Source organism: Eschrichtius robustus, chromosome 14 (genome assembly GCF_028021215.1).
Source record: "Eschrichtius robustus isolate mEscRob2 chromosome 14, mEscRob2.pri, whole genome shotgun sequence".
NCBI lineage: Eukaryota > Metazoa > Chordata > Mammalia > Artiodactyla > Eschrichtiidae > Eschrichtius > Eschrichtius robustus.
Genome location: NC_090837.1, coordinates 48,594,572 through 48,610,726, shown reverse-complemented (window position 1 = coordinate 48,610,726; position 16,155 = coordinate 48,594,572). Strand labels below are relative to the sequence as shown.

Sequence of the window (16,155 nt, the reverse complement as noted above, 5' to 3'; positions counted from 1 at the left end):
GAAATACTTGCCTCGGGCTAAGCAGCAGCCCAGTTCATCTCAATTCCAATGGCTCTCAACTCCATTCTTACTTCTGAATGCACGGCAAGGAGTGCCCTTGCTAACCTCCCACCCAGTGTGTTTATGTCCTTCTCTGTCCTTTTTTGTTTCTCTACCACTTCCTTCCTCATCCCACCTCACCTTCCCTAAAATCTGAGTGAGAGGGCAGGAATGTAATCGTTCCAGGAAATGATTATGCTTCAGGAATGTAATCATTGGAATGTTTCATTCCAGAAACACGGGGTTAATTGAAGTCGAAGAGATCAAAAACCGTTTCAGTTACTTCGGTTCCAACCTAAATTCTGCATCCAGTTGAAGGATTTTTCCACTCACAACTTAACTCTCTCTCTCTTTCTTTAATTTTCCCTTTCTATATTTTTATGAGTCTTGCATTTACTTGGTTTATTTTTCTCTTCTTCCATTAATTCGTAAGTTCCTGAACGTCTTATTCACTTCTTCACTTTTGACACTAAAATTTTACCAGTTCACTTTATTGAGTTAATATCAGTAAGTATTTATTGAGTGATCACTGTCTGCTGACATCTTATAATTGGGCTTTTATCATAACCACTTTCCTAAGAGAGTTGTCTTCATGACCAACTCTTAAATTAACTGTACTCCTGGGTTCTTAAATATTTTCCCATATATATTGTTGATCATCTTATTGTCTTTAATGTGCATCTGTATACGTGTATATGTGACTTTTATTGGATTCTGATTCTTCTCTTTAAGAATGCCTTCAGTTAGTCTCTTTCCTGGTTTATCTTTTTCTAGAGGCTTATTAGCTATAGATTTTTTTAAAGTTTTTTGAGATATTACTCTTTCTTAGTTGATACGTAAGGAACTTTTCTGCTTAAGTAGCTTCAGTTAACACTTATATATGGACTAATTTAAGGCCTTTGTGGCTACCTCAAGCTACAACACAGGAAAGTGAATAAAATTGACGTAATGTATACAGCAGTTTCTCCTCATTTAAGATGTGGGTGTGGGAAATATTATCATCCAATTCACTTTGGTTGATGAGCTCCCACTTGTAAAACCTTCCACACATTGAAGAATGTCCACTTGTGAAAAAAATTACCTTCACTTTTAGGAATTCTACTAGAACTCATCTTCCTCTTATTTGCCTTTTGTCATATTTGTGTATATCGTAATAAAAATATAATGCTTTGAGTAAAGTGTTCTAGTGTCTTAATAAATATGTCAAGATACAGCACACCCTCCCCCTATTGGCTGTCAGAGCTGGCAGAAAATTTTTTAATATTATATTAAAATTATTAAAATATTTTATTTAAATAAATATTAAAATATTACAGAAAAAAAATATTGACAGATTTTTCCTCTTCAAAAAGTGATTTACTGTTTAATTCATTAGCCTAAATTATCTGAAATGCCCGTAAACTAATTTCAGGTAATGTATTTCGACATTTAGCAAGCTGAAATATCTATAGTTTCAAGGTTATTTTTTCATCCTAAGTTAACCAATTAACCAAGAATAGAGGCTTTATTTTTCCGTGGGTTTACATAGATACCTATGTGTTGCTCATTTCAATGCATAATGAAGATAATGATGGTAAACAATTCACATGCAACACCAGGTAGCTATTTTTAAAATGGTTACTTTTAAGTAAACTGTTATTGACATATGCATACAGAAAAGTTCACAAGTCACATGTGCACTGTTTGATGAAGTTTTGCAAAGAATCCCTTAAATGTACCCAAAACAATAAATAGAACATAAAATGGCCTTTTTTTTTTTTTAAATGGTCTTTTTAATGTGACATGTTTTTATTCTGTTACGAAGAAATATTTGATCGGAAATTTTTTGGTGTTTATCTTTTCATTCTGCAAAATACAGCTAAAAAGAAATCAACATAAACAATTATCCACATTACCAAAAAATAAAAGTGGTTTCAGTAACAAAATATATTATGGGAAAAAGTTTTTAATATGGTTTTTTCCGTTAATTTTTATGAAGCTTATTTCTTTGAAAATAACCTAATTATAACAATTCCGTATGGTACAGCTATGCTGACTGTTGAAGTACAAATGTATATTGCCTTGGTAACACTTCTACTGTGTTTTTTGTTTGTTTGGTTCGTTTTAGATTAAAGTTCCAAAAGATAGAGAAATTTCTCACAGGAGAAATCTTTCTTTCTGTGTTTAGATTCCATATTTAAAGTGTCGCTTCTAAATGTCGTGTCCACTGTACTTTAGTGCAGTGAGATATTCCTATGTCACATAGTCAGAGGGAGGTGGATTAATAGGGAGTTCGAGCTGGAAATTTCTTCCCTGTTATTGTTCTCCCTCAGCAGTTGGTGGCTAAGTTAATTCTCTTTAGTTTTGTCATGCTCTAAAGCACATGTTGCCAAACGATGGTAAGGGTTTATGAGGAAAAAAAGAAGCGATGGTGTCCATCAAAGTCTCAAAGTTGCATTTTTAAACTTTGGCTTGACCTGATGTGCCATTCAAAAAAGCTTCGAAAGGTTATTTTTTAAAGAAAGGTTCAGTATGTCCCGAGGCTATCGGTTTTGAGTTAAACTGGGTGAAGTAGAAATATTTTACTCATCAGCTTTGCAGTCACAGAGTTTGCCTCAGCTAGAACAAAACTGCTGAGGCATTTAGAGAAAATTAACCCCCCATCCTGGCGGCCAGATGTGACTGGTTTCTGATGAATGCACATGAGTGGGCTGAAAAATCAAGAGACTGTGAAATTCCTGTCAGGCCCATACAGTGCAGAATGGGCTATTGACTGCTTTCTATATTTCCTTCCATCATTCTTCTTGAACACTGCCATTAATTTCCTCTCCTACTCTGACTTGTGTTTTTTCCCCCTCCCTCTTCCCTTTAGTTCTGTCAGCTGCAAAGAAGGATACACAAGTTGTGGCAGAAGCACTTTGAGCTGGTGGTCCTCTACAGCCGGATGAGGCTGGCCAAGTTCCAGATAGACTCTCAAGAGAGTATTCAAAAAATATTAGCTGTGCAGGTAGGTGATTGCAGGGAAGTGGGAAAGATCATTCTGATCTAGATTGAAAAGCAAATGATGGGTAGTGTGATGAAGCATTAAAACCATATCCCATCAGAGTTTTATAAATTTTTAACCTCTTCAATAAACTGGAATTGCATGAAGGATGAATTCAGTAAGTTAGCATATACACCATGCATACATACTTTGGGGGAAAAGGGAGATTGAACTTCTTGCTCCCAAACCTCAGAACGGGTTTTTATAAATACATTTGATATAAGTATATATTTTCCAATCTTCAGGCTTTGCAGATGCCATCCGGCTGTTTAAAAGATACTGTCAGCAGTTGCCTTGTGTTGCTTTTGTGTGAAATCTACTTCAGTGAAAATGACACTGATGTTTATTTTATTTAACTGTTTTCTTTCCCCTTCTGTTTTTGCAAGAGGCTCCTCCTCCCAAGCAGATTTGGAGATGACTTTATTTAAAAAATAAGCAATTAGGGATGAGAATGTAACAGTGGTTCCAGATGCGTGTGAAATTTTACTATTTGTGTCTGTAAAAACTTTTAATGGATCAGTTGTCCTTATTTTAAGACTCTAATCTATTTTAGAAACCCATATTAACTATTTGAAGACTATTATTTGAAAAACTACTTACATTTTTTTTAAATGAATATTTTGCTATTTGAAAGGTTACGTATGTATAAAATATAACCTCCCAAAGGAAAAACATCCATCACCTTGTTCTATCAAAAAAAAAAAAAAAAAAATAGAACTACCTCTTCTATAAAAAAACAAAAATAATAACACCATAAAAAAACATAATTTTTATTAACTTGCGGTGTTAGCAATGCATGCTGAAAGTAAGCAAACCAAATTCTTTTCTAAATATTTTAATTACATGTGCATGTCATGATGCTTTTACCACAATTAAAAAAAAAAGATGTTGCAAAGCACTTCCAAAGCTATTTCAAATTTCATTTTTACTTGTGGCTATTTTTGCTATTTTCTTCTGAGGATATATTTATAGATAGATATGTAGATATATATCTGATATATAAAGTATATATGCACTTTAACAAGTATATGTACAAATACTTTATATATATGCTTTATATACATACTTTAATAAAGTATGTATATAAAGTATATTTATTTAAGGGTTCTGTTGATGATGGATTATAAAAAAAATTTTAAATAATAGGAGAAATTTTAAGTTTGGAAAGGTAGTGCTTAAAATATGTACGTTTAATAGAAATTCATACGCGAACTTTAGTATAAACTATAACTGCAGTATTTTAGAAGTCAGGAGCATACTTTTTTCCTTAGAAATGTTTGTTAACATTTAGTAAATTAAAAATTAGAGTGGCTGTAACCCATGGTTTTCTTTTAAATATTCAAAGGTAAACTTCATGTTTTAATTACTGTCTTGGAAAAATCCTATATTTCTTGCCCAACTGTAAACATTCTTAAAAATCTTTCAAATGATAAATTCTCTTTGTGAATTAGGGTATATTTTGAAATATTGAAAATGTCAATAGAAACTATTTGAATATGGGTAAAATGAATTCTCAGTCCATAATCTTCAATAGTCCTTATTCTAATTTTTCATTAGAAATTAGAAATTCTTTACCAAACTTGATTTTAAATTACTTATTTTTATGGCTTTCACATACCAGCTGAAGTGAAAGGATAGAAATGATAGTACAGTATTGAAAATTCAACTACTCAACACCTAGAGATACAGCAGCAGGGCTGGATTGTATTTGGGGAACTTGAGGAGCATAACTTAGTGGATTCTTTTCTTATCTACTGGAGAGACCTTCCATTTAGAAGATTTCAATTTTGGCTTTTAATCAAAATTTGAAAATATAATTTTCAGGATCTTGCCGTAAAACTATAGAAACATGTGAAATCCTCTGGGATAAGTCAAGTCCAAACCCTTCAACATGGTACACAATGCCCAACTCCTGCTAACCTTCCCAGCTTCATCCATCTCCACACAAGTTCCTTCACTCAATTGCAGTCACTCCAAAATTCCTACTAATCATGACACCTTCTGTTCAACTCCTTCTTCCACTCCTGTGCTTATATTCTTCCCTCTTTCTGCAATACTGTTGCTTACCGTTCCTGTTAAAGAACACCTGGCTCAAATCAAACATCTCCTCTGCAAAATCCTCCCCGAGTGCTTCGCCCACCTTCCTCTACCAGATGAATTAATTTCGATCTTCCTTGACCTCCTACTGTACTCTGTGCATACCACCATACCACAGTGGTATTTTCAGCAGCTAACACTTTCTACTTGTTGGTAAGGTCCCCTTCCTGGAGGATTCTAAACTCCCTTGGGACTTTATACCATCAGTGAAATTAGCTCAATTCTTGTTCTGTTTTTAAGGGTGTTTAGTAGCAAGGCCACTAAGGGAATCTGAAAGTATTCCATGCCCATCTTGTTTTCACTTATTATATCCAGTCTTTAAAAAGAAAAACATGGCATTGTAAATCAACTCTACTCAAATAAAAATTAATTAAAAAAGAAAAAAGAAAAGAAAAAGAAAAACATGGTAGAATGATTTAATATGTTAGCAGAGGGAGTCTGCAGGCGTCGATCTCTACAGTTTGACTCAACATGACTAAAAATTGCTTAACAAACCAGATGCCGTTGCTCTCTATGTTTATGATTCAGTAGCATGTCCATTTTGGGCAATCTAATGTTTTATATTTTGAAGGTAGTATTACAATGATGCCATGAGATATTAGTGAACTATTTGATGAGAAAATCATCTGATGAACCTTCTGAAAAGTAAATGGTATATAACTGATATTGAGCAAAAAGCAATTCAAAATAAATGTTAAGCAGAAAAAGGAGACTGTTTCATCCTTGGGCTTGGAGTAATTCCTTGCCAGACCATCAAAAAGCATAATTGGCAGCTCTGCAGATGGCAGAAAACCAGGTGGGCCAGATAAGCTTTTGAATTACATGATCAGGCAGGAAGCAATAAAATGAACTATATTCTGGAGTAAGGAATCAGTGTATTTAACTTTGCAGCCATTTATATCAATATCTGTGTAGGGATTTTAGTTCACAGCAATTTTAATATAAGCCAAAGTGAACTACTACAAACTTAGAACCAATGCCACGTTCCAGCTCTAGCAAGCACATAAGACTTCTTGACTCTGACCATGTACAGTATATTTTACAGTCCTAACCTCACATCCGAGCCCATATAAAGTAAGTACTATTATTTCATTTTAACATCATTATTTTTCTCTTTGTATTTTTAATGTATTTAATGCTGTGAGATTTAATGCCTCTTTGGCATCTTATTTAGAAAAAAAAACTCATTGTTAACTCATCATTTAAGTGAAAAATGTGATACAGCTACAGCATGTTAATGTGATCTTATCCTGCATAAGCACAAGTGTTTTGTCTGGTTAAAGATGATACTCCCATTGCACTTTTTCAAAAGTTGAGTACATCTGCAGTATTTTATACAGATTTGGAAAGCATAGTTTAAGGGCCATATTGATTTACTTGAGAGCAGCAATTTAAGAGAGATGAGGAAGAAATATATAAAATTTAGAATGCTTAATTATAGAAGGAAAAGTCTTTGTCCCAGACATCTAAATGACCGCCAAATGAAGGTCAACGCATGAATATTTTGATGAGCTCTAGAGGGCAACATCTAGACCAATGATGGAAGAGTTTGGAAGGTGGGTTTGGGCTCAATAGGAATACATTTTTTAACAGGTGATGCTGTCCAAATGTGCACTGCTGATACTCAAGCAGACATTACTGCAGTGGTTGAGGGAAAGCAAATGGTCTAAGAGTCAGCCAGAGAGCACCTCCTCAGGCAGGGCTCCTCCTGGAATGCTCTCCTGACCTCCTTACACAACATCTGTGTGTGTCTGTACCTCTTCACCCACTAGAATGTGAACCTTCTCAGTTGGAAAACATGTCTTATTTGCTCATCTTTATCTCCCTGGCACCAACTATAGTTCTCAAAACATAATAAGTACTCAAAATAATTGGTGAGTGAATTTATTATTAAGTGAATTGGTTTATTAAGATTGAATGTGATAACCTCAAAGGCTCTCTACAGCTCTTGGTGCCTACAGTTGTATAGTTAATAAACAAAAGTAGTTAATAAAAAAAAAGCTTTGCCAGGAATTTTGATGGCACAGAGGTAAGGTATTTAATCATTTCTCACACAAACACACACAATACATATAGGGACAGCCCAAATTTCCTATTTCTGGAAGAAAACTGTACAAATGAAAAGAAACCAGAAAAAAACACAGGATAAAAATCTAAAATCACTTAATAATGTGATATAAAAGAAAATCTCTGAAGCTATGTGATCTCTTTAAAGACAAAAGAAATGATAGAAATTTGGATTTTTAAAATAAATACATTTAGAGATATTATGATTGAGGAATAACATTAAATTGCTAAGCCTTACTGATTAACTCTATATAGTAGTAGAAAGTATTTAAATATAGTTGTCAGTAGTAAGAATATCTACTAGAAGTTCTAGAAATAAGATTTGTCACTCCCAAACTACTAGAGAAAAGAAAGTACCATAAAAAGTTGAATAATTCAAAATGCAGGGAAGAGGACAGAAAGAGTACAAAAATGTACAAAATAAGTCCAAACATATTAGTAATCATAATAACTAAATGGTTTCATTACACAGTTTAAAGTAACAGGTTTACAGATTGGTCATAAAAGCAAAATCCATCTCATTTGGAAGATATGTACTTCAGACAAATAGAAACGGAATGAAGAGCTTAGAAAAAAAGAATAAGAAGTTCTAATTCAAAAAGAGAGAGACTTGAAAGCAAAAAGAATTAAAAGACTCAAATATGGATATTTCAAATTGATAAAATATATAACCAATTAAGGCATATCAATCATTAACTTAATGCACATGACAACATAACTTGAGAGTATATAAGGTAAGAACTGATTGAAAACCAGAGAAAAATTTAAAAATTTACAATCACAACAGGCAATATTAGCACATCTCCTTGAACTTTTTAAAAATAAAAGAAAATAAAGGGTATCACGTAACAAAACCTGGAAGTTTCGATTCAACCACAGAGAAATTCAACTTTAGACAATATATTAATGTAATTTAATATAATGACAAGTTAAAGGAGAAATATTACATATGATTACTCAATATATGCTGAAAAACATTAGTTATCAAGGCAACATATACTTACTCTAATAAAAGTCACAAAAGAATTTAGAACAAAACTCCCCTGATAAAATGTACTAAGTGATAAATTACTGGAAGCACTTTATTAAAATCAGGACAGAAGTAAGGATTCCTGGCTATAGTCATTATTGTGCATCACTGCTCTGAAGCCTTAGTAGTAAGTCAAGAAAAATAAATAAGAGGTATAGCTACTGTGTGGGAAAAGGGCAAAACTATCATTATGGTCTGATAATATGGTGTTTCTCTTAGAAAATCTAGGAGAATCAACCAGAAAAGCATTACAGTAAAAAAGGCAGTTCTTTTAAATGGCAGCCTGAAGTATAGAGTTCCTAAGCATAAACCTAACAAAAAATTAGCTCAATCCTTTTGCAGAAGAGCTTCTAAGCAATACTAAAAAGATATAAGCAAAGACCTAAATAAAAGTAAATATATGTCATTTTCATGGATGAGGAGATTGTACACATTGGGAACATGCCAATTTTTTTTAAATTTCACATTTGAAAAATCCATAAATTCAATACAATCATACTCAAAATCCAGACAAGATTTTTCAATGAAGCTTGAGAAGGTGATTCTAAATGCCTTTGGAAGATAAAAATCCACAGGAATAGCTCTGACATTTTTTAAAAAGAAATATTGGTGCTGGAGTGAGGAATTTATGCCGTTGCAGAGCAAAACACATCAGGAAGCTATATTAATTAAATTAGAACAGCATAACATTGATTCAGGAACAGATCAAAACATCTCTAAAATGCAACAGAGCAGTTGGTAAACTTTTTCTTTAAAGGGTCAAATAGTAAATATTTTAAGCTTTGCGGGACATTCAATCTCTGTTGCAATTACTCAACTCTGCCTTGTAGTAGGAAAGCAGCCTTAGAAAATAGTATATGAATAGGTGGAACTGCGTCCCAGTAAAATTTCATTTACAAAACAGGCAGCAGGCCTGAGGCTATGTCCTGAAATAGAGCATCCAGGAATGCCCCACAATTATTTGGAATTTAGAATATAATGAAAGTAGGATTTCAAATTGTATATCATGAGGGTGGACTATTCACTTCCCAGCTATCTGAGGGATAAAAGTAAATACTCAAGGGATAAAGTGAAATAGATTATTTTATATGTTTATATAAACTATAGAATAAGCATTAAAAATCTATAATATCTTTTTTTAAAATACAGACTACTGAATAGTATTGAGGTAAGAAAGACCTTCTTAAATGAGGGAATAAAATCATTAAGGAAAATGTTGTTAAATTTGACTACCAAAAAATTAAAATATTTTCATGAAAAAAGATACAATAATAACAAAAAAGACAAAATTTCTTACCCTCATGAACTCACATTTCAATGGGGAAAACAAGACAGTAAACAAGTTAAAGCTATAGTGATGCTATGTACTAAGTAGAAAAAGAAAATATGGAAGGGGCATATGAAATGACAGGGAAAGTATGAAATGCATTTTAGCAGTGCATTTTTCCTTATTACTTGTGGAAATAAATAGCTCCAAATAGTTTAAAGGGTAAACATTTTTATTTGTTTAATCTCTGTCCTTGTTGAACTGAAAATATCAACTTAATGGCTTGAATACCAGAGTTTGAGTTTTAGGGTGGTGGGTTGGTGAGTTGTTTGACTGCTTGTTTGGTGATATCATCTGGGATGTGGAACAGGTATAAACAGCATATACCCAAGGGTCGCTGTGAGAATCGGATGATGATGTATGCAGTATGCTCGGTACTCAGTCAACAGTTGACAACGTTAACTCACTTTCTTCTTTTTTCTCCCCCCTGATACTGTTCTAAGGTGATCCCAAAACGGCAACAACTTCTTGCCAAAATTTGCCTAAATCAATTAATCACAGAAGCATTTATGCTTTCTAATCTTGCCACCTTCAGAACTTGCAACTCCATGTCTGACATCATTTCAAACTCTTGGGAATTCGAGAAACTACATATAGGAACACAACACACCTTGTCATATAATGTAACAAAAGAAATGCTTGGTTAACTTCAAATCTTTTAATATTCTTGCCTCAATTATTAAAGTATGCATAAATACATAAAATGAAAAAAAGAATTAAATGTTCTAAATTAAAACACCCAGATAAATGAGCTACATTTTACCCAGTATCTTCTGTTAAATGTAAAGTCAGCATTCCACCCTCATCCAAGGCTGACTATAGCTAAGAAATAAATGCCTGTTGCCAAGGTCAATTCAGAACCAGAAAACTGTGGGTGAAAGAGAACTTAGAAGTTCATTTCTTCTATACTCCTATCTTTGGGATGGATTGTTTCATTATCTTTCTATGTCGAAAGTATACCTTTTTTTTGGTTTTTTTTTTTCAATTTTTATTGAAATATAGTTGATTTACAATGTTGTGTTAGTTTCAGGTATACAGCAAGGTGATTCAGTTATACACACACACACACACACACACACACACATATTCTTTTTTAGATTCTTTTCCATTATAGATTATTAAAACATATTGAGTATAGTTGCCTGTACTATACAGTACGTCCTTGTTGGCTATCTAGTTTCTATATAGTAGCGTGTATACTTTAATCCCAAACTCCTAATTTATCCCACCCTGCCCTCTTTGGTAACGATAATTTCTATGTCTGTGAATCTATTTCTGTTTTGTAAATAAGTTCATTTGTGTCATTTTTTTAGATTCCACATATGAGGTGTATCATATGACATTTGTCTTTCTCTGTCTGACTCACTTCACTTAGTATGATAGTCTCCAGGTCCATCCATGTTGGGACAAATGGCATTATTTCATTCTTTTTAATGTCTGAGTGATATTCCACATGTATATGTACCACATCTTCTTTATCCATTCATCTGTTGATGGACATTTAGGTTGCTTCCATGTCTTGGCTAATGTGAACAATGCTGCTGTGAACACTGGAGTGCATTACCTTTTTGAATTACAGTTTTCTCTGGATATATGCCCAGAAGTGGGATTGCTGGATCATATGGCAACTCTATTCTTTAGTTTTTTAAGGAACCTCCATACTGTTCTCCATAGTGGCTGAACCAATTTACATTCGCACCAACAGTGTAGAAGATTTCCTTCTCCTCCACACCCTCTCCAGCATTTATTATTTGTAGACATTTTGATGATGGCCATTCTGGCCAGTGTAGGTATACCTCATTATAGTTTTGATTTGCATTTCTCTAATAATTAGCGATGTTGAACATCTTTTCATATGCCTGTTGGCCATCTGTGTGTCTTCTTTGGAGAAATGTCTATTTAGATCTTCTGCCCATTTTTTGATTAGGTTGTTTGTTTTGCTGTTACTGAGTTGTGGTATGAGCTGTTTGTATATTTTGGAAATTAATCCCTTGTCGGTCACATCATTTGCAAATATTTTCTCCCATTCCGTAGGTTGTCTTTTTGTTTTGTTTATGGTTTCCTTTGCTGTGCAAAAACCTTTAATTAGATTCCATTTGTTTATTTTTGCTTCTGTCTCCTTTGCTTTCAGGGGCTGATCCAAAAAATATATATTGTTGTGATTTATGTCAAAGAGTGTCCTGCCTATGTTTTCCTCTGGGAGTTTTATAGTATCTGCTCTTACTTTTAGGTCTTTAATACATTTTGAGTTTATTTTTGTATATGGTGTTAGAGAATGTTCTAATTTCATTTTATACATGTGGCTGTCCAGTTTTCCCAGCATCACTTATTGAAGAAACTTTTCTCCATTGAATATTCTTTTCTTCTTTGTTGTAGATTAATTCACCATAGGTGCATGGGTTTATTTCTGGGCTTTCTAGCTTGCTCCATTGATCTATATGTCTGTTTTTGTGAGAGTACCATACTGTTTTGATTACTGTAACTTTGTAGTGTAGTCTGAAGTCAGGGAGCCTGATTCCTCTAGCTCCATTCTTCTTTCTCAAGTTGCTTTGGCTATTCAGGGTCTTTTTGTTTCCATATAGTTTAAAAACATTTTTTGTTCTAGTTCTGTGAAAAATGCCATTGGTAATTTGATAGGGCTTGCATTAAATCTATCAGTTGCCTTGGGTTGTATGGTCATTTTAACAATATTGATTCTTCCAGTCCAAGAACATGCTATATCTTTCCATCTGTTTGTGTCATCTTCAATTTCTTTCAACAACAACATAGTTTTCAGAGTACAGGTGTTTTGCTTTCTTAGGTAGGTTTATTCCTAGATATTTTACTCTTTTTGATGTGATGGTAAATGGGATTGTTTCCTTAATTTCTCTTTCTGCTATTTCCTTGTTAGTGTATAGACACACAACAGATTTCTATATATTAATTTTGTATCCTGCAACATTACCAAATTCATTGATGAGATCTAGTAGTTTTCTGGTGGCATCTTTAGGATTTTTTATGTATAATATCATGTCATCTACAAACAGTGACAATTTTACTTCTTCTTTTCCAATTTGGATTCCTTTTATTTCTTTTTCTTCTCTGATTGCTGTGGCTAGGACTTCCAAAACTATGTTGAATAAAAGTGGTGAGAATGGCCATCATCAAAAAATCTGCAAACAATAAATGCTGGAGTGGGTGTGGAGAAAAGGGAACCCTCTTGCACTGTTGGTGGGAATGTAAATTGATACAGCCACTATGGAGAACAGTATGGAGGTTCCTTAAAAAACTAAAAAATAGAACTACCATACGACCCAGCAATCCCACTACTGGGCATATACCCTGAGAAAACCATAATTCAAAAAGAGTCATGTACCAAAATGTTCATTGCAGCTCTATTTACACTAGCCAGGACATGGAAGCAACCTAAGTGTCCATCGACAGTTGAATGAATAAAGAAGATGTGGCACATATATACAATGGAATATTACTCAGCCATAAAAAGAAACGAAATTGAGTTATTTGTAGTGAGGTGGATGGACCTAGAGTCTGTCATACAGAGTGAAGTAAGTCAGAAAGAGAAAAACAAATACCATATGCTAACACATTTATATGGAATCTAATATATATATATACATATATATATATATATATATATATATATATATATATATATGTGTATGTATATATATATATGGTCTTGAAGAACCTGGGGCAAGACGGGAATAAAGACACAGACCTACTAGAGAATGGACTTGAGGATACGGGGAGGGGGAAGGGTAAGCTGGGACAAAGTGAGAGAGTGGCATGGACATATATACACTACCAAATGTAAAATAGATAGCTAGTGGGAAGCAGCTGCATAGCACAGGGAGATCAGCTCAGTGCTTTGTGACCACCTAGAGGGGTGGGATAAGGAGGCTGGGAGGGAGGGAGGGAGATGCAAGAGGGAAGAGATATGGGGACATATGTATATGTATAGCTGATTCACTTTGTTATAAAGCAGAAACTAACACACCATTGTAAAGCAATTATACTCCAATAAAGATGTTAAAAAAAAAAAAAAGTGAAAGTGGGCATCCTTGTCTTATTCCTGCTCTTAGAGGAAATGCCTTCAGCTTTTCAGCATTGAGAATGTTGTTAGCTGTGATGAAAGTTTACTTTTTTTTATAATTTTATTTATTTGTTTATTTATTTATTTATGGCTGTGTTGGGTCTTCGTCCCTGTGCGAGGGCTCTCTGTAGTTGGGGCGAGCGGGGGCCACTCTTCATCGTGGTGCGTGGGCCTCTCACTATCGCGGCATCCCTTGTTGCGGAGCACAGGCTCCAGACGTGCAGGCTCAGCAATTGTGGCTCACAGGCCCAGTCGCTCTGCGGCATGCAGGATCCCCCCAGACCAGGGCTTGAACCCGTGTCCCCTGCATTGGCAGGCAGATTCTCAACCACTGCGCCACCAAGGAAGCCCCCGAAAGTATACTTTTAGAATTCCATAAATTTCCATAACATATTGAAACACTGATTTCACTCTGTACTTATTGAATACCAATATAATGCATACAGTATACCTCATGTTCTTTGACCTTAAGCAATTTATAGTTAAGTTGAATACTGGTTAATTTCAAGACACCTGATGGGGGGGATGGGCTCCTACTATGTGAAAGGTATTTTGCTAGAAACTGGGACTCCAAAGGTGGAACATATAATCTTTGTCTTCAAAGAGCTTGCAATCTCAAAAAGGTGGCAGACACAATATGTTGTGTAAATGTAAATGACAGCAAGAAGAAAGGCACATCTTCTGCTTTGTAAGGTCAGTTTTCTAAAGGGGTAACTTCTAAAGTAAATATTGAAAGGTGATGGGACATCAACAAAGGGCGGGCAGGGGGTTATAGAAAGAGTAAATGACTAGAACAGAAATGTGTGAGAATAAAACAGCATAGTGCATAGTATACAAGGAAAATGACAACTAATTTGATACTATTAGAGAAAAAAATGCCAGACAGGGGATATCAGCAATGAAATGAAGCAGTAGATATGCAAAATATTAGGGAATAACTAGTTATATGGTTAACATTAATTTATTTAATTCTCAAAGGACCCTAGCGCAATCATAGTCTCCCATTTTATGGAAGAGAAAACGAAAGCACGCAAAGGTTATATATTTTGGTCATGATCACATAGCTAATAGGAGAGACAGGATTTAAACCTACACAGTTTGGCTACAGAGTACCTGCTCTTAAACACCATACTATGGCAATTTTCTGTGTCTGTTACTAGATTAGATCATCTGAGAGGAAGACAATGAAAGGCAAGAGAGAAAGTAAGGTCTTAAACAAGGCCACAAATAACAGACTGACTAATTTAGGTGTGATATTCCAGGAACGTATTGAACATTCAATAAATAATTCTTGACCATTCATTTATCAAACCAAGTGCTAAAATTTCAGCAGGTACTTCTTATGTGTTTCTTCTCATGGTGTTAGTTTAGCTTATCAGCTACCAATGTGTGGGGCAGGTGCATGTAAACCATAAAAAGTATAAAAATAATGTCATTTTGGTGAAAACATCAATTCCAGATCCAAATAATCTCAAAGAACCACCCCGCAAAAGATATATGCATAAAAGTCATACCTAAGTACATTGTAGTCAGTGTCTGAAAACTAAAAATAAAATTAATGATAAAGATAAAATCTGAAAGCAGCCAAAGAAAAGGAAATAAAAAATTACTTCTAACATCTTATCAGAAACTGTGGAGAACAGAAGACATAGAAGAATATGTTTAAACTGCTGAAAGAAAAAAATGAACCCAGAATTCTCTATCCAGCAAAAATATCAAGTCTATAAACCTAATTCTAACCATATTAAAATTTATATTAAATATAAATGGACTAAAAACCCTAATTAAAAAACATATAGCACATTAGATAAAGATACAAGACTCAAATTTAATTGTCTGTAAATAATACAGTTTAAATATGAAGTCACTGATAGGTTAAAAGTATAAGGATGGAAAAAGACATGCAATGCAACACCAAGCATAATACAGTTGGAGAGGCTACATTAATATCAGATCAATTAAACTTCACAATTAGAAATGTTACCAGGTATCAAGAAGTTCATTTCATTAAGAGAAAGAATCAAGCACATATAACAATCATAAGTGTGTATGCGTCTAATAAGAAAATTTCAAATTCATAAGGCAAATACTTAAAATTTAAGTAGAAATAAAAAGATGCCTAATCATAGTTTGTGATTTCAGTGCTCCTCGTTCAGGAATTGATAGAACATACAGAGAGAAAATCAGTAAGAACATGGAAGAATTGAACAATGCTATCAACCAACTTGACCTAATTGACATTTATAGAACATTCCATTCAACAAGAGCTGGAATATGCATTGTTTTAAAGTGCATAGTAACATTTCCAAATACAGACCATATACTGAGTCATAAAACAAGTCTTAATAAATTTAAAAGGATCAAAATAGTAAAAAAAAAAGTTGCCTGATCACAATGGAGTTATTAGAAATCAATCGTTAAAAGATACTTCAAAAATGCCCCCAATATTTGGAAATTAAGTCACACAGTTTTAATCATGT

General features: G+C 33.9%; 1 protein-coding gene across 1 annotated transcript in view; it reads left to right on the top strand.

Annotated features, from left to right (window-relative positions):
* The window catches only part of CCDC178 (coiled-coil domain containing 178), a 368,496-nt gene that overhangs the window by 334,154 nt on the left and 18,187 nt on the right, over positions 1-16,155 (top strand). Inside the window, exon 19 of the mRNA XM_068562450.1 lies at positions 2,891-3,025. Coding sequence (XP_068418551.1) covers positions 2,891-3,025 — 135 coding nt within the window. The remainder of the gene's footprint in view (positions 1-2,890; positions 3,026-16,155) is intronic.